This window comes from Oncorhynchus gorbuscha, linkage group LG22, assembly GCF_021184085.1.
Source record: "Oncorhynchus gorbuscha isolate QuinsamMale2020 ecotype Even-year linkage group LG22, OgorEven_v1.0, whole genome shotgun sequence".
Classification (NCBI taxonomy): Eukaryota; Metazoa; Chordata; class Actinopteri; order Salmoniformes; family Salmonidae; genus Oncorhynchus; species Oncorhynchus gorbuscha.
The window spans coordinates 27,109,121-27,131,796 of record NC_060194.1 but is presented as its reverse complement, the minus strand read 5'-3'; the positions used below and the strand labels follow the sequence as shown (position 1 = coordinate 27,131,796).

General features: G+C 46.0%; 1 protein-coding gene across 2 annotated transcripts; it reads right to left on the bottom strand.

Moving 5' to 3' along the window:
• Positions 1-2,057: 2,057 nt before the first annotated feature.
• On the bottom strand, positions 2,058-22,260 carry dusp22b (dual specificity phosphatase 22b). Of its 2 annotated transcripts, none has more exons than XM_046321985.1 (7): positions 22,091-22,260; positions 20,218-20,251; positions 19,953-20,035; positions 19,073-19,122; positions 17,896-17,970; positions 2,841-3,012; positions 2,058-2,582 (listed from the first exon to the last, which is right to left on the bottom strand). In XM_046321985.1, exons 1-7 carry the CDS (start codon positions 22,163-22,165, stop codon positions 2,430-2,432), a joined length of 642 nt encoding a protein of 213 aa, XP_046177941.1. In that variant the 5' UTR covers positions 22,166-22,260; the 3' UTR covers positions 2,058-2,429. The 2 variants fall into 2 exon arrangements, with proteins under 2 accessions (XP_046177941.1, XP_046177943.1); XM_046321987.1 differs by lacking the exon at positions 22,091-22,260 and adding an exon at positions 21,940-22,084.
• Positions 22,261-22,676: the final 416 nt, after the last annotated feature.

Genomic DNA, 22,676 nt, shown 5'->3' with positions numbered 1-22,676 from the left:
CCGGCAGCCCGCAGATCTTTCACACGCACCAATACTACATTTCCCACAATGCAACGGTGACGCACCGAGCAGTAGGCTGCTTCATTTCAATATTTATTGGCACAGCAGTTGTCAGCATCACAGTAAAATTAACTTTCAGATACCCATCAAAAATGGCAAAACGGAAGGTGGACACTGAGAACCGGGGGGTTTCAAACAAGGTGGGAGTCGGAGTATTTGTTCACGGAGGTAGCTGGAAAACCTGTGTGTCTTCTGTGTGGAGAAAGTGTGGCGGTACTGAAAGAGTATAATCTGAGACGACATTATGAAACGAAACACGCGGACAAAAACAAGAATATGGACATGGAACAAAGGCTACAAAAGGCAGAGGAATTAAAACGAGGCCTCAAATCTCGACAGGCTCTGTTCAAAAAAGCCAAATCACAAGGCCAGGCTGCTGTCAAGGCCAGTTTTATTTTGGCAGAAGAGATCGCTAAATCAGCCCGGCCATTTACGGAGGGGGATTTCATCAAAAACTGCATGATTAAAGTTTGAGACGAAGTTTGCCCAGAAAAAAGGCAACTCTTTTTAAATGTGAGTCTGAGCAGAAACACCATTGCCGAGAGAGTAGACCAGTTGTCCATCAATCTAAAAGAGCAGCTTGTGAAAAAGGGAAAAGATTTCATTGCATATTCCTTGGCTGTGGATGAGAGCACCGACATTTCTGACATTGCCCAGTTGTCAATTTTCATCCGCGGAGTGGACTCCAGCCTAAGCGTGACAGAGGAGTTTTTGGCTTTACGTCCTATGCATGGCACAACTACGGGGCATGATTTGTATGAAGAGGTGTCAAGATGTGTAAATGAGATGGAGCTGCCTTGGGAAAAACTCGTGGGTTTGACAACCGACGGAGCACCTGCGATGTGTGGACACAGGAGCGGACTGGTTGCGAAGATACGGGAAAAGATGCAAGAGGAAAACGCGACAGGTGAGCTGACAGCTTATCATTGTATCATACACCAGGAAGCGTTGTGGTAAAGCCTTGAAAATGGAGCATGTAATGAGCATCATCACGCGCACAGTTAACTTTATCAGAGCCAAAGGTTTGAATCACCGCCAGTTCAAGGCATTTCTGACGGAGTTAGAAACGGAGCATGGTGATTTGCCTTATCACACAGAGGTGCGATGGCTAAGCCGGGGAAAGGTGCTTCAAAGATGTTTCGAGCTTCGTGAGGAGATTTGTCTGTTCTTGGACAGCAAAGGGAAAGACACAACACAACTCCGAGACGAAATGTTTCTGTGTGAAATGGCTTTTCTGTGTGACATTACGAGTCATCTGAATGCAATGAACTTGCAGCTGCAGGGTCGGGATCGTGTCATCTTTGATATGTACAGTACAGTGAAGGCATTTAAAACCAAGTTGAGTGGATGATAGAAAATTGCTATTATTGTTTTTTTCTTTGAAGTAAATTTAGCCCACTTTTGCTAAAATAGAAAATATAGGCTACTGATGGTGCCTTGAATACCGGTTTCTTTCATTTAATGTTCATGTTATGGGGATTTTTATATAAAGGAAATTTGTCTTTTGTGTCTGTTGAAAATTAAAGATTACTGACAGAGCCATAAGAAAATATTGCTTTATTTATCTGATCATATTGGAATATATTTGTTAGGTTTTCAGTAGGTTCAATTAGGTTCACTAGACTATATGCGTCATTTAATTTTTTTTCAATGAACATTCGAACAGTCCGGCCCTCGGCTTGTAGCTAAATTTTTTATTTGGCCCTCCGTCCATTTGACTTTGACACCCCTGGTCTACACTATAGGTAAGCTGATGGGTAAGCTACAGACAAATTAAATGTAGTTACTTTTTGCACTCATGCCCAGCCCTCTCTATCCCTCCGATGCTGACAGTGAAAGTTGGCTGAAAAGGTTGTTTTTACTGCTGTCATGCAAGGTTTCCTTTGCATTAGACACAAACAGGAAATCGACCCGAAACAGAAAGCACAGAGAATGTTTCTGTCATCACATGGTATCTGACAGCACACACAGCAGTTAATAACCATTCAATCACACAGTGACTTGAATCCTTTTATTATTGCACAAAAAGCTCACAAATGGCTTCAAGAAACAACAAATTACATCGTAACAATATTATACATTTTGAAGATTTAGAAAAGCAAGTACAAATACAGAACGTGGTATACATAGCTATATACATAAAATAGGGGTAATGAAACCAGTAGTATTAGCCATAATAAAACATCAATAAACCTTCTCAAAATGGTGCATCAATCGGCCCATCCTCCCCCAGTCTTCTCCAGCAAAGGGACAACAACAGAGAGAGAGACTGGTCCAACGGCGTACTGACAGAGAGAGAACCCCCCCCCCTCTTGGGACCAGAGTGGTATCATCCCACAATGCAAGACTTAAGACCTAGATAAGGGGTCTCAGGTACCCTGCAATCCTGGAGGGGTGGGCGGCTCAATATTCACCTCCACCGCCACCCCGTTGGGTTTGAGACTCCTTGTCAACAGGATGCGGATGTCGTCCTCGTCATTGAAGGGACTCTCTTTGTACTCCTGCCGAAGCCACTCCCTGTACTGGAGAGACAGACAGCAACATACAGTATGTCAATACTCTTGTCTGTTGAGACAGCTGTATTCTCTTCCTCAAGTAACTACAAGGCTACTCCACTCTCTGAAGGCTTTAATGCTTAACACATACATTTTTTATGATGAGAAACTCCTTTTTATTGAACTTCCATTCCCTCCAAGAGTGCCTGCATCTCTTACACTGTCACCTGTACCTAGACTGACATCTTTTCCCCTGTCCCTCCCTCTATCCCCCTCTGTATTGACCTGGTCAGCGTGAGTGGTCTCAAACTCCTGGAGCTGGCGCTGAAACCCCAGGTTGGGGCCAGCGCAGGGCCGGGCCACCCTCACAGCAGCCAGAGCCTCCTGCCAGCCCAGCCCTGTCACTGTCATGATGTAGGCCACCACCAGGGAGACACTCCGAGACACACCCGCCAGACTGCATGGAGAGAGGAATGGATGGTTAACCTCTTAAATGTAATGGCCAAATGTAGATTCCCGCCTAAATAGACTTACCCAAAAGTAACTGCTATTCATGTGTAATTACATGATTCAGACATGCAAAAACGTGGCATATTTGGAAAGAAGACATCTGGGAGATTTTGAGGAAATGATCAGAAGATATATAGGAGTAAACAAGATCAAGTGCACACAAAATAACAGTTTATTTTATTGACAAGCTACAAGTGAATAATTCATGACTAGAGCTGAAACACATCATATGGCTTCTACAGCATGTGAACAATATCAGAAAGCAAATGGGATTGATAGACCTAACAGCTAGAAATGGGCAGATGTTTTAGTAAGTGGTGTCAGGTGTGGACGTTTCCAAGTGTCCCTAAACCTCTCCAAAGTGGCATATGTCTGTAAATTAGATCATTCCACTGCTAGTACATATTTTCAATCCTTAAATGCTATTTGTTAAAAACACAATATCTACCATATCAATATTCAACTGTCCTTTCATCCTCTCCAAAGTGTCCGAATATGGTAATTGCCCTGTTTTTGCACACTGGAGGTGCCTAAAAGTTATTGTTCTTTATAAAAAACTAAATGTCTTAAACACCATCATCTCTCAAACATTGTGGTGGGTTTGGGGGACATACAGGGGATTTCAAGTGTTTTTGTAGCCTCTCCAAAGTGCCTGACGTTTAGCCTATAGGCATATCCAATGTATTGGTCTGTGGTGGTTGTGAGGTTGCTTTGGGCCCCCAATTCAACACCAGCTGCTGTTGGAAGGCCAACTGGGAGAGAGGGATTTGACCTTTGCTTTGGCCATCTGCATGTGGAGAATACAAGTATTTACTGTAGCAATGTCCACAAAGTGGTAAAAAAAAAGTATTATACCACTTCCTGGTCTTGTGGAGGACCTGGTAGTAGCCTATCAGAACATCAGATAGGTCGACACCCCTCATGCTGGCATTGTAGTCCTTCACAGAAACAGGAATAGGGACATTCTTCCTCACCCATCACCCATTGGCATTTTTCACGCTTCTTGAGACATGGTCGTTATTGAATGCCTTATGCTGTGTGGTGAGCATAGTTACTTCCGTAGCAGCTTGTTAGTCCTGATCCAACGTATGGCCCCCCACTCTGCAGTCTTTTCATGTTGTTTACCTTGGTCTTGGGGGACACGAGTCTGTTAGGACGAATGGTGACACAAAACCCTATTTTCTTTTTCAAGAGGTCTATGAAAACTGTGGGCCTAGAATAAAAATGGTCCACTAAGAGCTTGTGCCCACCGCCAAGTAACGGGAAGCCCATCAACTGCATAACAGAAATGTAATAATGTGTCTCTGAACAAAGGAGGGGTCAAAATCAAAAGTATCAGTCAGTATCTGGTGTGGCCACCAGCTGCATTAAGTACTGCAGTGCATCTCCTTCTAATGGACTGCACCAGATTTGCCAGTTCTTGCTGTGAGATGTTACCCACTCTTCCACCAAGGCACCTGCAAGTTCCCAGACATTTTTGGTGGGAATGGCCCTAGCCCTCACCCTCCGATCCAACAGGTCCCAGACATGCTCAATGGGATTGAGATCTGGGCTCTTCACTGGCCATGGCAGAACACTGACATTCCTGTCTTGCAGGAAATCACACATAGAACGAGCAGTATGGCTGGTGGTATTGTCAGGCTGGAGGGTCATGTCAGGATGAGCCTGCAGGAAGGGTACCACATGAGGGAAGAGGATGTCTTCCCTATAATGCACAGTGTTGAGTTTGCCTTCAATGACAACATGCTCAGTCCGATGATGCTGTGACACACCCCAGACCATGATGGACCCTCCACCTCCTAATTGATCTCGCTCTAAAGTACAGGCCTCGGTGTAACGCTCTTTCCTTCGACGATAAGCGCAAATCTGACCATCAACCCTGGTGAGATGAAGCCTCGACTCTTCAGTGAAGAGCACTTCCTGCCAGGCCTGTCTGGTCCAGCAACGGTGGGTTTGTGCCCATAGGCGACGTTGTTGCTGGTGATGTCTGGTGAGGACCTGCCTTACAACAGGCCTACAAGCCCTCAGTCCAGCCTCTCTCAGCCTATTGCGGACAGTCTGAACACTAATGGAGGAATTGTGTGTTCCTGGTGAAACTCGGGCAGTTGTTGTTGCCATCCTGTACCTGTCCCACAGGTGTGATGTTCAGATGTACTGATCTTGTGCAGGTATTGTTACACGTGGTCTGCCACTGCGAGGATGATCAGCTGTCCGTCCTGTCTCCTTATAGCACTGTCTTAGGTACGGACATTGCACAGTACGGACATTGCAATTTATTGCCCTGGCCACATCTGCAGTCTTGCAGCATGCCTAAGGCACGTTCACGCAGATAAGCAGGGACCCTTGGCATGTTTCTTTTGGTGTTTTTCAGAGTCAGTAGAAAGGCCTCTTCTAGTGTCCTACGTGTTCATAACTGTGACCTTAATTGCCTACCATCTGTAAGCTGTTAGTGTCTTAACGACCGTTCCACAGGTGCATGTTCATTAATTTTTTATGGTTTAGTGAACAAGCATGGGAAACAGTGTTTAAACGCTTTACAATCAAGATCTGTGAAGTTATTTGGATTTTTACGAATGATCTTTGAAAGACAGGGTCCTGAAAAAGGGACGTTTCTTTTTTTGCTGAGTTTAGATGAAAAAGTTCCACGTGTAGACAGAGGCTGAATCATCTAGCACAAAGACCTTGTAGCCCCATTTGGTCTGCTTATTTTTCATATATCGCTTCAAGCCAATTCAAGCCTTTGAAGCAACCATGCGCTCATCTATAGATAGATTTTGAGCAGGCTGGAAGTAAGTTTGGCATGCCTCCACCATGTCAAGATACAGGTGCTTGACTCTTGCAAGACGATCATACCCTGCAGTCCCCTTCTGGTCATTCTCCTGATCCTTTTGTGGGTCACTCACTTTATATATTTACCTATAGTAAATATATAAAGTCATGAAAATAATTTACTTACAGATCTAAAAGTGGATCCAATCCTTCTAGAAAGAAATCTTTGGCGGCCAAGTCGAAATCTTCGTTCCCCTTTTTTATACATATTTTTTATTTAACCTTTATTTAACCAGGTAGGAAAGTTATGAACAAGTTCTCATTTACAACTGCGACCTGGCCAAGATAAAGCAAAGCAGTTCGACACATACAAAACAGAGTTACACATGGAATAAACAAACATACAGTTAATAATAATATAGAAAAGTCTATATACGACGTGAGCAAATGAGGTGAGATAAGGGAGATAAAGGCAAAGAAAAGGCCATGGTGGCGAAGTAAATACAATATAGCAAGTAAAACACTGGAATGGTAGATTTGCAGTGGAAGAATGTGCAAAGTAGAAATAGAAATAATGGGGTGCAAAGGAGCAAAATAAATAAATTAATAAATACAGTAGGGGAAGAGGTACTTGTTTGGGCTAAATTATAGATGGGCTACGTACAGGTGCAGTAAACTGTGAGCTGCTCTGACAGCTGGTGCTGAAAGCTAGTGAGGAAGATAAGAGTTTCCAGTTTCAGAGATTTTTGTGGTTCCTTCCAGTGACTGGCAGCTGAGGACTGGAATGAGAGGCGTCCAAAGGAAGAATTGGTTTTGGGGTTGACCAGAGAGATTTACCTGCTGGAGCGTGTGCTACAGTTGGGTGGTGCTATGATGACCAGTGAGCTGAGATAAGGGGGACTTTACCTAGCAGGGTCTTGTAGATGTCCTGGAGCCAGTGGGTTTGGCGACAAGTATGAAGCGAGGGACAGCCAACGAGAGCGTACATGTCGCAGTGGTGGGTAGTATATGGGGCTTTGGTGACAAAACGGATGGCACTGTGATAGACTGCATCCAATTTATTGAGTAGAGTATTGGAGGCTATTTTGTAAATGACATCGCCGAAGTCGAGGATCTGTCATGCAGGTGAAAGAGGACCCAAAAGCGACTTGGCGAAAACAGAGTCTTTAATCCAGTAAAGTAAATACAAACAAAAAACACAACTCTCACTCGAAATGACGAGGACAAACTGGAGACTCGATCTTGAACAGCAGGTGAACAGCAGGTTGCCTCGGGAAGGCACTTGAACCAGACAGACTCAGACACCTGCTCACCACGCAGCATCTGAGGAAAACACGACACGACAGGGCGATACACAAACACAGCACGGTGAATTCTAGACAAGGAACCGACAGGACAGGAACGGAACACAAAGGAAGAAATAGGGACTCTAATCAGGGGAAAGGATCGGGAACAGGTGTGGGAAGACTAAATGATTGATTAGGGGAATAGGAACAGCTGGGAGCAGGAACGGAACGATAGAGAGAAGAGAGAGCGAGAGAGTGAGAGAGGGAGGGGAGAGAGAGGGATAGGAAGAGGGAAAGAACCTAATAAGACCAGCAGAGGGAAACGAATAGAATGGGAAGCACAGGGACAAGACAAGATAATAAATGACAAAACATGACAGTACCCCCCACTCACCGAGCGCCTCCTGGCGCACTCGAGGAGGAATCCTGGCGGCAACGGAGGAAATCATCAATGAGTGAACGGTCCAGCACGTCCCGAGACGGAACCCAACTCCTCTCCTCAGGACCGTAACCCTCCCAATCCACTAAGTATTGGTGACCCCGTCCCGAGAACGCATGTCCATGATCTTATGTACCTTGTAAATAGGTGCGCTCTCGACAAGGACGGGAGGGGGGGAGGGAAGACGAACGGGGGTGCGAAGAAAGGGCTTGACACAGGAGACATGGAAGACAGGATGGACGCGACGAAGATGTCGCGGAAGAAGCAGTCGCACAGCGACAGGATTGACGACCTGGGAGACACGGAACGGACCAATGAACCGCGGAGTCAACTTACGAGAAGCTGTCGTAAGAGGAAGGTTGCGAGTGGAAAGCCACACTCTCTGGCCGCAACAATACCTTGGACTCTTAATCCTGCGTTTATTGGCGGCTCTCACAGTCTGTGCCCTGTAACGGCAAAGTGCAGACCTCACCCTCCTCCAGGTGCGCTCACAACGTTGGACAAACGCTTGAGCGGAGGGAACGCTGGACTCGGCAAGCTGGGATGAGAACAGAGGAGGCTGGTAACCCAGACTACTCTGAAACGGAGATAACCCGGTAGCAGACGAAGGAAGCGAATTGTGAGCGTATTCTGCCCAGGGGAGCTGTTCTGCCCAAGACGCAGGGTTTCTGAAAGAAAGGCTGCGTAGTATGCGACCAATCGTCTGATTGGCCCTCTCTGCTTGACCGTTAGACTGGGGATGAAACCCGGAAGAGAGACTGACGGACGCACCAATCAAACGACAGAACTCCCTCCAAAACTGTGACGTGAATTGCGGGCCTCTGTCAGAAACGGCGTCTAACGGGAGGCCATGAATTCTGAATACATTCTCGATAATGATTTGTGCCGTCTCCTTAGCGGAAGGAAGTTTAGCGAGGGGAATGAAATGTGCCGCCTTAGAGAACCTATCGACAACCGTAAGAATCACAGTCTTCCCCGCAGACAAAGGCAGACCGGTAATGAAGTCTAGGGCGATGTGAGACCATGGTCGAGAAGGAATGGGGAGCGGTCTGAGACGACCGGCAGGAGGAGAGTTACCCGACTTAGTCTGCGCGCAGTCCGAACAAGCAGCCACGAAACGGCGCGTGTCACGCTCCTGAGTCGGCCACCAAAAGCGCTGGCGAATAGACGCAAGAGTGCCTCGAACACCGGGATGACCAGCTAACTTGGCAGAGTGAGCCCACTGAAGAACAGCCAGACGAGTGGAAACAGGAACGAAAAGGAGGTTACTAGGACAAGCGCGCGGCGACGCAGTGTGCGTGAGTGCTTGCTTAACCTGTCTTTCAATTCCCCAGACTGTTAACCCGACAACACGCCCATAAGGAAGAATCCCCTCGGGATCAGTAGAAGCCACAGAAGAACTAAACAGACGGGATAAGGCATCAGGCTTGGTGTTCTTGCTACCCGGACGGTAAGAAATCACAAACTCGAAACGAGCGAAAAACAACGCCCAACGAGCTTGACGGGCATTAAGTCGTTTGGCAGAACGGATGTACTCAAGGTTCTTATGGTCTGTCCAAACGACAAAAGGAACGGTCGCCCCCTCCAACCACTGTCGCCATTCGCCTAGGGCTAAGCGGATGGCGAGCAGTTCACGGTTACCCACATCATAGTTGCGCTCAGATGGCGACAGGCGATGAGAAAAATAAGCGCAAGGATGAACCTTATCGTCAGACTGGAAGCGCTGGGATAGAATGGCTCCCACGCCTACCTCTGAAGCGTCAACCTCGACAATGAATTGTCTAGTGACGTCAGGAGTAACGAGGATAGGAGCGGACGTAAAACGTTCTTTTAGAAGATCAAAAGCTCCCTGGGCGGAACCGGACCACTTAAAACACGTCTTGACAGAAGTAAGAGCTGTGAGAGGGGCAGCAACTTGACCGAAATTACGAATGAAACGCCGATAGAAATTAGCGAAACCTAAAAAGCGCTGCAACTCGACACGTGACCTTGGAACGGGCCAATCACTGACAGCTTGGACCTTAGCGGAATCCATCTGAATGCCTTCAGCGGAAATAACGGAACCGAGAAAAGTAACGGAGGAGACATGAAAAGAGCACTTCTCAGACTTTACGTAGAGACAATTCTCTAAAAGGCGCTGTAGAACACGTAGAACGTGCTGAACATGAATCTCGAGTGACGGAGAAAAAATCAGGATATCGTCAAGATAGACAAAAACAAAGATGTTCAGCATGTCTCTCAGAACATCATTAACTAATGCCTGAAAAACAGCTGGCGCATTGGCGAGACCAAACGGCAGAACCCGGTACTCAAAATGCCCTAACGGAGTGTTAAACGCCGTTTTCCACTCGTCCCCCTCTCTGATGCGCACGAGATGGTAAGCGTTACGAAGGTCCAACTTAGTAAAGCACCTGGCTCCCTGCAGAATCTCGAAGGCTGATGACATAAGGGGAAGCGGATAACGATTCTTAACCGTTATGTCATTCAGCCCTCGATAATCCACGCAGGGGCGCAGAGTACCGTCCTTCTTCTTAACAAAAAGAACCCCGCCCCGGCCGGAGAGGAAGAAGGCACTATGGTACCGGCGTCAAGAGACACAGACAAATAATCCTCGAGAGCCTTACGTTCGGGAGCCGACAGAGAGTATAGTCTACCCCGAGGAGGAGTGGTCCCCGGAAGGAGATCAATACTACAATCATACGACCGGTGAGGAGGAAGGGAGTTGGCTCGGGACCGACTGAAGACCGTGCGCAGATCATGATATTCCTCCGGCACTCCTGTCAAATCGCCAGGTTCCTCCTGAGAAGTAGGGACAGAAGAAACGGGAGGGATGGCAGACATTAAACACTTCACATGACAAGAAACGTTCCAGGATAGGATAGAATTACTAGACCAATTAATTGAAGGATTATGACATACTAGCCAGGGATGACCCAAAACAACCGGTGTAAACGGTGAACGAAAAATCAAAAAAGAAATAGTCTCACTGTGGTTACCAGATACTGTGAGGGTTAAAGGTAGTGTCTCAAATCTGATACTGGGAAGATGACTACCATCTAAGGCGAACATGGGCGTAGGCTTCTCTAACTCTCTGAAAGGAATGTCATGTTTCCGAACCCATGCTTCGTCCATGAAACAACCCTCAGCCCCAGAGTCTATCAAGGCACTACATGTAGCACCCGAACCGGTCCAGCGTAGATGGACCGACAAAGTAGTACAGGATTTTGATGGAGAGACTTGAGTAGTTGCGCTCACCTGTAGCCCTCCGCTTACAGATGAGCTCTGGCTTTTACTGGACATGAATTAACAAAATGTCCAGCAACTCCGCAATAGAGGCACAGGCGGTTGGTGATCCTCCGTTCCCTCTCCTTAGTCGAGATGCGAATCCCTCCCAGCTGCATGGGCTCAGACTCTGAGCCAGAGGAGGGAGATGGTTGCGATGCGGAGCAGGGAAACACCGTTGATGCGAGCTCTCTTCCACGAGCCCGGTGACGAAGATCTACCCGTCGTTCTATGCGGATGGCGAGAGCAATCAAAGAGTCCACATCTGAAGGAACCTCCCGGGAGAGAATCTCATCCTTAACCACTGCGTGGAGTCCCTCCAGAAAACGAGCGAGCAGCGCCGGCTCGTTCCACTCACTAGAGGCAGCAAGAGTGCGAAACTCAATAGAATAATCCGTTATGGACCGTTCACCTTGGCATAAGGAAGCCAGGGCCCTAGAAGCCTCCCTACCAAAAACTGAACGGTCAAAAACCCGAATCATCTCCTCTTTAAAGTTCTGGAACTTGTTAGAGCAATCAGCCCTTGCCTCCCAGATAGCTGTGCCCCATTCTCGAGCCCGGCCAGTAAGGAGTGAAATGACGTAAGCAACCCGAGCTCTCTCTCTAGAGTATGTGTTGGGTTGGAGAGAGAACACAATCTCACACTGCGTGAGAAAGGAGCGGCACTCAGTGGGCTGCCCGGAGTAGCAAGGTGGGTTATTAACCCTAGGTTCTGGAGGCTCGGCAGGCCAGGAAGTAACAGGTGGCACGAGACGTAGACTCTGGAACTGTCCAGAGAGGTCGGAAACCTGAGCGGCCAGGTTCTCCACGGCATGGCGAGCAGCAGACAATTCCTGCTCGTGTCTGCCGAGCATGGCTCCTTGGATCTCGACGGCAGTGTAACGAGCGTCTGAAGTCGCTGGGTCCATTCCTTGGTCGGTTCCTTCTGTCATGCAGGTGAAAGAGGACCCAAAAGCGACTTGGCGAAAACAGAGTCTTTAATCCAGTAAAGTAAATACAAACAAAAAACACAACTCTCACTCGAAATGACGAGGACAAACTGGAGACTCGATCTTGAACAGCAGGTGAACAGCAGGTTGCCTCGGGAAGGCACTTGAACCAGACAGACTCAGACACCTGCTCACCACGCAGCATCTGAGGAAAACACGACACGACAGGGCGATACACAAACACAGCACGGTGAATTCTAGACAAGGAACCGACAGGACAGGAACGGAACACAAAGGAAGAAATAGGGACTCTAATCAGGGGAAAGGATCGGGAACAGGTGTGGGAAGACTAAATGATTGATTAGGGGAATAGGAACAGCTGGGAGCAGGAACGGAACGATAGAGAGAAGAGAGAGCGAGAGAGTGAGAGAGGGAGGGGGAGAGAGAGGGATAGGAAGAGGGAAAGAACCTAATAAGACCAGCAGAGGGAAACGAATAGAATGGGAAGCACAGGGACAAGACAAGATAATAAATGACAAAACATGACAGGATCGATAGGATGGTCAGTTTTATGAGGCTATGTTTGGCAGCATGAGTGAAGGATGCTTTGTTGCGAAATACGAAGCCAATTCTAGATTTAACTTTGGATTGGAGATGTTTGATGTGAGTCTGGAAGGAGAGTTTACAGTCTAACCAGACACCTAGGTATTTGTAGTTGTCCACATATTCTAAGTTAGAACCGTCCAGAGTAGTGATGCTGGACGGGCGGGCAGGTGCAGGCAGCGATCGGTTGAAGAGCATACATTTGGTTTTACTTGTATTTAAGAGCAGTTGGAGGCATTTACATTACATTACATTACATTTAAGTCATTTAGCAGACGCTCTTATCCAGAGCGACTTACAAATTGGTGCATTCACCTTATGACATCCAGTGGGACAGTCACTTAACAATAGTGCATCTAAAACTTAGGGGTGGGGTGAGAGGGATTACTTAACCTTCCTAGGTATTCCTTAAAGAGGTGGGGTTTCAGGTGTCTCCGGAAGGTGGTGATTGACTCCGCTGTCCTGGCGTCGTGAGGAGTTTGTTCCACCATTGGGGGGCCAGGGCAGCGAACAGTTTTGACTGGGCTGAGCGGGAGCTGTACTTCCTCAGTGGTAGGGAGGCGAGCAGGCCAGAGGTGGATGAACGCAGTGCCCTTGTTTGGGTGTAGGGCCTGATCAGAGCCTGGAGGTACTGAGGTGCCGTTCCCCTCACAGCTCCGTAGGCAAGCACCATGGTCTTGTAGCGGATGCGAGCTTCAACTGGAAGCCAGTGGAAGAACGGAGGAGCGGGGTGACGTGAGAGAACTTGGGAAGGTTGAACACCAGACGGGCTGCGGCGTTCTGGATGAGTTGAAGGGGTTTAATGGCACAGGCAGGGAGCCCAGCCAACAGCGAGTTGCAGTAATCCAGACGGGAGATGACAAGTGCCTGGATTAGGACCTGCGCCGCTTCCTGTGTGAGGCAGGGTCGTACTCTGCGGATGTTGTAGAGCATGAACCTACAGGAACGGGCCACCGCCTTGATGTTAGTTGAGAACGACAGGGTGTTGTCCAGGATCACGCCAAGGTTCTTGGCGCTCTGGGAGGAGGACACAATGGAGTTGTCGACCGTGATGGCGAGATCATGGAACGGGCAGTCCTTCCCCGGGAGGAAGAGCAGCTCCGTCTTGCCGAGGTTCAGCTTGAGGTGGTGATCCGTCATCCACACTGGAAGGAGAGTTGTATGGCATTGAAGCTTGTCTGGAGGGTCGTTAACACAGTGTCCAAAGAAGGGCCAGAAGTATACAGAATGGTGTCATCTGCGTACAGGTGGATCAGAGACTCACCAGCAGCAAGAGCGACATCATTGATGTATACAGAGAAGAGAGTTGGCCCAAGAATTGAACCATGTGGCACCAACATAGAGACTGCCAGACGCCCGGACAACAGGCCCGGCTGGGGGCAGAGGGTGGTCTATAGCAGGCGGCAACCGTGAGAGACTTGTTTTTAGAGAGGTGGATTTTTAAAAGTAGAAGCTCAAGTTGTTTGGGTACAGACCTGGATAGTAGGAGAGAACTCTGCAGGCTATCTCTGCAGTAGATTGCAACATCGCCCCCTTCGGCTGTTCAAATCAAATCAAATGTATTTATATAGCCCTTCGTACATCAGCTGATATCTCAAAGTGCTGTACAGAAACCCAGCCTAAAACCCCAAACAGCAAGCAATGCAGGTGTAGAAGCACGGTGGCTAGGAAAAAATCCCTAGAAAGGCCAAAACCTAGGAAGAAACCTAGAGAGGAACCAGGCTATGTGGGGTGGCCAGTCCTGTTCTGGCTGTGCCGGGTGGAGATTATAACAGAGCATGGCCAAGATGTTCAAATGTTCATAAATGACCAGCATGGTCGAATAATAATAAGGCAGAACAGTTGAAACTGGAGCAGCAGCACGGCCAGGTGGACTGGGGACAGCAAGGAGTCATCATGTCAGGCTCTTCTATCTTGTCTGAAGATGTTGTAGTTAGGGATGGATATTTCAGAGTTTTTGGTGGTCTTCCTAAGCCAGGATTGGCAGAGTGTCCTAAAGCAGTGAATAAAACAAACTTAGGGAAGAGGTTTCTAATGTTAACATGCATGAAACCAAGGCTATTACGGTTACAGAAGTCATCAAAAGAGAGTGCCTGGGGAATAGGAGTGGAGCTAGGCACTGCAGGGCCTGGATTCACCTCTACATCACGAGAGTAACAGAGGAGGAGTAGGATAAGGAAACGGCTAAAAGCTATGAGAATTGGTCGTCTAGGACGTCCGGAACAGAGAGTAAAAGGAGGTTTCTGGGGGCGATAAAATAGCTTCAAGATATAATGTACAGACAAAGGTATGGTAGGATGTGAATACAGTGGAGGTAAACGTAGGCATTGAGTGATGATGAGAGAGATATTGTCTCTAGAAACATCATTGAAATCAGGTGATTTCATCGCATGTGTGGGTGGTGGAACTGAAAGGTTGGATAAGGTATAATGAGCAGGGCTAGAGGCTCTACAGTGAAATAAGTCAATAAACACTAACCTGAACAGCAATGGACAAGGCATATTGACATTAAGGAGAGGCATGCTTAGTCGAGTGATCATAAGGGTCCAGTGAGTAGTGAGGTTGGTTGGGGTCACGGCGATTCAGACAGCTAGCCGGGCCATCGGTAGCAAACTGGCAGAGGATGGAGGTCTGTTTTTAGCCACCTTGTGCGTTTCCATCGGTAGATTAGTGGGGTACCGTGTGGTAGAGGGGAACAATCCAATTGGCAAAATAGATATAGTTATAGTGACCCAAGAAAATTGTCCGATAGACCTATTCAGATAGCAGCCGATAAAACAGCTAACGATTAGTGGGCCGCAGATGGGTGTTAAGGTAACGTCGCGACGGAGGGGCTAGTTGGATAACTCCCTCGGGCAGAAAACGTCGGTAGTCCAGTCGTGAAGGCCCGGTGGGGCTCTGCATCGGCAGTAAAACGGGTCCGGATAGGTGATTGTAGTCCAGGAGTGGCTGATGGAACTCTTCACCTGGCTAGCTCCAGAATAATTGATGTTTGCTCCGGGACTGACGTAAGCCAATAGTCACTCGGATAGAAGCTAGCTAGCTGCAAGATCCAGGTGTAAATGTCCAGAGCTTGCGGTAGAAATCCGGGGATATGGAGAGAACATTGGTCCGGTATGCTCTGGTCTGAGTCGTGCTGTACAAAACTGGCGATAGCTTTTCGAGCTAAAGGATAGCTGATGACCACCAACCGTGGTTAGCTGAATACTAATGTTAGCCAGTAAACTGGATAGCTTCTGGCTAGCTTCTATTATGAATTTCAGATTTGAGGTGAATAATACTTTTTTTAAATTGGTGAGGCGGGTTGCAGGAGAGCGTTTTGAAGTTGACATTTTTAGAAAAAAATATATATAAAAAGATATGCGAAGAAAAGATGTAAATATATATTTACACGGGACACGACAAGACAAGGACAAAGGACGTCTGACTGCTATGCCATCTTGGGAATGAAGGATCCGAGTCCGACTCCAGTATTTTATTCAAAGCTTCTATGTCGGTATACTTATTCGAAGTTGCTTTCTTTTTAGGTTTCTGTTCAATATTCTTAGTTTTTACCTTTTTTTTACCCCTTGAGAAGCATTTTATGTTAAAGTGATGAAATCTGTTTACAATGTAATGTAGTGTGCGTCTCGTCTCTGATCCAGGTAGCAGTAGTTCGCATTACGCATAAAAGGTTATAGGCCTTGCTTTGTCCCATCCAGGTCAACTGCATATCCCTGGAAAGCTTACCTCATTGGCTACAAGACTGTCAAGGTGCCATAGTAGCCAATTCCCTGTGTAATGGATGCCCACAGCGCGTCAGCCGGCAACATCATAGTTGCCGGCTATAGTCATTCGGTGGACATTGGCCATTCGATCTTGCCATTAAGTCATACATCATCAGATAACATTGGCAATAAGCTAGATTTGCTCCTACCAACTAGGGATTCATTTCATATGCCCCATGTAGCGAAAACACAGACCAAATCAAAGCTTACCTTGTAAGACCCATGAGGATTTGGCATGGATCCCCGTAAACCACTACAGAGGGTAGTGCGTACCGCCCAGTACTCCACTGGGGGGCAAGCACCCTGCCATCCAGGACCTATATGACCTGGGGTGGCAGGTTTCCTAGTGGTCAGAGCGTTGGACTAGTAACCAGAAGGTTGCAAGATCGAATCACCGAGCTGACAAGGTAAAAATCTGTAGTTCTGCCCCTGAACAAGGCAGTTAACCCACTGTTCCTAGGCCGTCATTGAAAATAAGAATTTGTCCTTAACTGACTTGCCAGGTAAAATAAAAATAAATATAATAGGTGGTGTCAGAAGAAAGCCCATAAAATTGTCACAGACTCTAGTCACCCAAGTCATAGACTGTTTTCTCTGCTACCGCACGGCAAGCGGTACTAAGACCAAAAGGCTCCTTAACAGCCTCTACCCCCAAGCCATAAGACTGCTGAACAATTAATCAAATAGCCATTGACCCCTTCCATTTGTTTTTACACTGCTAATACTCACTGTTTATTATCTAAGCATAGTCACTTCACCTCTACCTACATGTACAAATGACCTCGACTAACCTGTACCCCCTCACACTGACTCGGTACCGGTACCCCCTGTATAGCCTTGTTATTGTGTTACTTTTTATTATTTTTCCTTTACTTTATTTTGTAAATATTTTCTTAACTCAATTCAAGCAATTCACGGTAAGGTTTACACTTGTATTCGACCCATGTGACAAATAACGTTTGATTCGATTATAATTTGTTTGATGAAAACGTTGGGTAAAATAAACATTTTGACTCTCGGCACTGATGATCAATAACGGTAGGTCACAGGCAGATGAATAACATATCCTTATGATCTGCGGAGTCCCGGCTTTTGGTGTTTGTCAGTGTATTCCGTGTTTATTCCGTTTATGCTTCACAACGCTAACCGGAATGAAGGTAGCAGCCATCTTGAAATGAGGTTATCGGCTCGACCTGCCCTTATAAATTTGTATGCCCATATATGGTAGTAAGTCAAACCAAAGACTTGAAGGCGCCGATCAATAGCCAAGATACTCAGTTTTCCTCAGACATCCTGGTTTTGCAGATAGGGTCTACCATTCTCATACCAGCCCTCAATTCAATAAAACAAATCAAATAGGGTCCCCAAATATGGGGACTTTACATTTAAGAGGGAAGGATGGATAGGAGCTGGCATGGCCATGATAGAGATAAAGGGTATGGACATCAGCAGGTCATATTAATAGACAATACATTTACTTGACTTGGAAGTCAAAGATAGAGACTGTGGAGGCAACATTAGAACATTTATTTAACGGAAGGGTCTTCTGTATTTCTCAGAAGACCCTCACCAGAGATACCTCAGATAGTTGAACAACACAACACATTCAAATCAAGATTGTTCTTTGGGGAAGTTCAAGAATAGCCGTCTGTGTTATCTGTCTATGTGCTGCTTACCATAGTCACACATGGGTTCACTTATGAGCACTCAGAGATACAGAGATGCAGTAACAGATGGACAAAGTTTATGACTCACCAGTGGACCAGACAGCCCTCTCCTTTCAGCCGGGACTCATGAATGAACATGATGCTCTGTTTGAAGTGCTGTGTCCTGAGAATGACACACATACAGGTTATGTACAGTCATAAGCAGGTCATAACACAATAACAAACCAGTTACCATTCCCACAGTAGTAACAACATTGTATTTGTTGTGGAAGACAAAGCATATAGGACAAGTAACATTAAATTTGCCAAAAAAGCTGTAAAACGGGCCCTCCACCCCAGTCATAGAAAGTGGGGGGATGAGTGGGTAACGACTCATAATGCTGAGAGGAGAACGACTCATAATAATGGCTGGAATGGAGTGAATGGAAAGGTGGAAAAACACACATGGAAACCATGTGTTTGATGTGTTCGATACTATTCCATTTATTCCCTTATAGCCATTACAATGAGCCCATCCTCCCTAATTACGGTGCCATCAGCCACCTGTGGTGTGCGAGCAGTGAAGGGTATGGGTGAGGGGAGGATGAGAAAGTGGTGTCTGTCCATCTCTGGCTAGCCAGGGCCAGTTTAACATTTCACCTGCAGGTTTCACACACCTTGCTGGAGAGGCAAGGTGTGGGAGTAACAGGGGAGTTGACAGCGACATCTGGGTGCCTGGGTGTTAGTGTGTGCGTGAGTCTTTTTCGGGGGTGTTATAAAAATAGAGGCGCAGTGCAGACGGACGTGGCAACTCATAGAGAAGCAGAGACTTCCTGTTCCTTCCTGCATAGAGGACCAGGCCACCTGCACTCTATGCACTCAACCAGAGGAAATGTGTGTGTGCATTTGTGCATGTTTTTACAGCATCTATCTATCCGCCTATTTATGTATGCATATGTTGGTATGTCGGTGCTCACTACATCTCTGCATGTTTATTGTCTTAATCCTAATGAGTAAAAAGCATTCCATGATTTCTCATTAGGGAAATAAGAAGCCGAAACGCCTAGTCAGCTGGTGATTTATTCAGTGCTTTGATTCACAGTCAACTGGTGAGCATGTGAAGCATATCATTTTCATATCAGGAGAACATGAACTAGAGACGCCCACACGGCGTGTGTGTGCTAGATAGAATGGATCTGACTGGTCTAGTCTGCTTCAGTCCGGTGCTGTCCTGTTCTGTATGGTAGCCTTGTGTACTGTGTGGTGCTGTGTGTTGGGCTACGTACAGGTTTTGTGTGGGCAGGTCCGCCGCTGAGATGCATAGATAGGTAATCTCCTGCAGGAAAACATACAACTGTTATACGCTCTAACACAATTACAATCTAACAGGCAAAGCATGCCGACAGGATCGTTGTAAACACCACTCTGTACACACTATGACATAATGCTCTCAGTCTTGCGAGTGTGCCTGCAAACAATAACAACCATTATGTAAGCTTACACACCAGGTCCTATCCTACAGACTGTGTTTCTGATGTGGTGATTGCAGCTGTAGTGGGGAAGTAAAGGAACGGGACAGACTGTGCTAGTTTCTATAGGGAGCAGTAGAATATGAGAACACCAAATCCCACACAAGCTAGAGCCAGAGCACTGGGTCAGAAACTAAAAAGAATACTCCTCTCTACCGCCTACACCCTCCCACAGAGCTCATACAGGCTCCAACAAATGATTTCTATTGATGTAATGTGAACCTGTTTTGTTTGGGATGGGGCCTAGTCTAATATTACACGCTAAGCCACATTCCCATACTGCTGTCCTGAATTTTCTGAAAGGCTGGTCCAGGGGCAAACATATACCATGCTCTTATAGGAAGAGCAGTCATGAGGACTGACATGGGGACTGTCAATTGATTTGCTTAACCAAACTGTGTCCGCATTCTTGGATGCAAATCTTGATTTGTCACGTTAACATCCATCCAAATTGGATTTTGAAACTGGATTTTGTGTGTGCCTATGCTACAGACAGGCATTAAGGAACGTGTGTTAGTGCATGTGTCAGGTGTCATTAGATCACGTACATTCATATAATATCATGCTGAAAGGAGGTCTGACGCGGTATTTGGCCATTTTGATCTAGCGAATGGTCCACTGGGAATTGTTTTCTTACCGGCAGGATAGGGGCTGCACTGTCATGGATGGAGAGGATGTGTGTGATGTTGTTCCTCGCTAACTGCTCTCTGTCCCTCGCATCTAAAGGAAAACAAGTATTGAATGACAAAACACATGAATCGTCTATTAAATATTCATAGAATGTTCTCAAATATGAATGTGCCACTGAAATGTACTGGAAGGGAAAATGGCGAAGGGGTGTCTTCATTGGTCTTATCCTTAGCTCAAGCCTTTGACCAGTACAGCTGGGAAGAAACACTTACCTTTGAAGTTTCCCAAGTACAAGTCAGGCAGGACCTATGGGAAGGTAAGAATTGAATATTATTGTGTGACCTGTTGTTTACATTCACCAGTGTTCTTAAACCTGACATAATTACAACAAGCATTTCATTCATTACACAAATAACTAGGCTAAGCAACAATATTACTACTTAAAACACAAGCCCCTGGGCCTATACTCCTGTGCCACTATTGACAGCAAAGACGAAACTCAAATATATAGCCTGTGTTCTCAAGGAAAGACAACATGGAGGTGCAGAGACTGTATATTTAGTGTGACACCAAATACCTGAGGCGAGTGAGCTCACATAACAGACACAGTTCACTCTGATGATAGTGATTATAAGACATGTTAATGTAGGATCTGTGTGTGTGTGTGTGTGTGTGTGTGTGTGTGTGTGTGTGTGTGTGTGTGTGTGTGTGTGTGTGTGTGTGTGTGTGTGTGTGTGTGTGTGTGTGTGTGTGTGTGTGTGTGTGTGTGTGTGTGTGTGTGTGTGTGTATATACTACCATTCAAAAGTTTGGGGTCACTTAGAAATGTCCTTGTTTTTGAAAGAAAAGCATTTTTTTGTCCATTAAAATAACATAAAATGGATCAGAAATACAGTTGTAGACATTGTTAATGTTGTAGATGACTATTGTAGCTGGAAACGTCGTAATAATACTTGAAAGTACTACTTAAGTCATTTTTTGGGGTTATCTATACTTTTTACTCCATACATTTTCCATGTCACCCAAAAGTACTTGTTACATTTTGAGTGCTTAGTAGAACAGGAAAATGGTTCAATTCACACACTTATCACCCCGACTGCCTCTGATCTGGTGGACTCACTAAACACAAATGCTTTGTTTGTAAATTATGTCTGAGTGTTGGAGTGTGACCCTGGCTATCCATAACATTCCCTTTTACTTGAGTCATTGGGTACTTTTTCATCCACTGTGTGGGTGTGTGTGTGTGTTTATGTGTGTGTTTATGTGTGCGTGTGTGTTTATGTGTGTGTTTGTGTGTATGTGTGTGTGTGTGCATGTGTGTGCGTGTGCGTGTGTGCGTGCGTGCCTGCATCCCTCATACCTCTCCTCCCCCATCTCAAACCCAGCTGGAATAACAGTGATGAGAGGTGCAGAAAGCGTTTCCAATTGAAATGAGTTGATGACACCTGTTGTGTACACCAAGTACCAAGCCAACATTTGAGAAGGTCAATTGCTAAAGTAGCCATGATGACACGGAGCCTACAGTATGTGATCAGACACAGCAATGCACTACACCCATAGGTAATATCATCAAATGTAGCATGCTTTGATCATTTTCAACAGAATTCTGTCCAATGTGTAGCCAAGGAGTTGGTATGTAAAAGCACAACGCCTACACACCGGGTGTGTCTACTTGGATAGACAGCTAGAGTCATTAAAGTGTACATTGTACAGTAGCATACATACAGCGACAAACAGACACTCTTATGGCAGATGGCCTGAAGTGGAATATGCTATTATGCAATTGTGCACCGATTCAATATAAATTAGACGCAATACGTGTTCATAACACCAATAGAACACACGCATTAAACACATTTGACTACACGCGTTTGATTGACTTTCTATATTCATTGAAACCCCCTGTCTACAAAACTACTGTAGCCTACTCAGCGACCATGCGTAAACTTTGCTTTAGGAGCGCATGCAGAGGCTGTATATCAACGAATAACATACCTTATTGAGCCCATTACCCATTCTAAACGAAGAATTCTGTAAAACCAACAAATGGAAATTAGGGCATTTATTGTTGTACTCTTGTTTCGAGAAGTAGGTCTCCAACGGCTTTCCCGAGAGCTCCCCAAATTGCGAGCGATCGAGTACTCACACAGTCTGCAGCAGCGCTGTTCCCTGAAGCTCCCGATGTTTTCAATGCTTCCTGGGATATGTAGTTTTTTCTCATCTAGAGAGTCATGGTCTCTGTAAATGAAGGATGGCAGGCCTACGCTTATTTTTTATATTCACAATTTGTATACAGTCTATGCCACATACTCTATGGGTAGACTTCACCGACAGTGGGCTCCAAAATGACTGGCACCCCTGACTGGCAACGCACAAACAAGAATTAAAAATATATTTAAAATATAATTAGAGATAAACTCAAAATACCAACATGTGGGAAATACTGTACATTATTAATGTTTCAATGGAACTAACCAAAATCATACAATTATTTAATACAAAATACATTTCACCAAAATCAAGGTTTCATAATTATTGGCACTCCTCACTCAGTACTTAGAGCTACCACCTCTGGCAAGGATAACAGCAAGGTTAAGTAACACATTTGGAGGGATTTTGGACCATTCCTCTACACAGATCCTTTCAAGATCCTTCACATACTTGGGTTTGCACTCTTCCACTCAGCCCACAGGTTTTTGATTGGATTGAGTTCCGGCGACTGAGATGGCCAT

Excerpts from the sequence above, each read along its gene's own strand:
- dusp22b (XM_046321985.1), bottom strand. The coding sequence starts at position 22,165 with ATGAGAAAAAACTACATATCCCAGGAAGCATTGAAAACATCGGGAGCT. Across the intron at positions 20,252-22,090 it reads ACAGCGCTGCTGCAGACTGT|GTCCTGCCTGACTTGTACTT; the intron begins GTGAGTACTCGA and ends ACCTTCCCATAG. Across the intron at positions 19,123-19,952 it reads GTGCAGCCCCTATCCTGCCG|GAGATTACCTATCTATGCAT; the intron begins GTAAGAAAACAA and ends GTTTTCCTGCAG.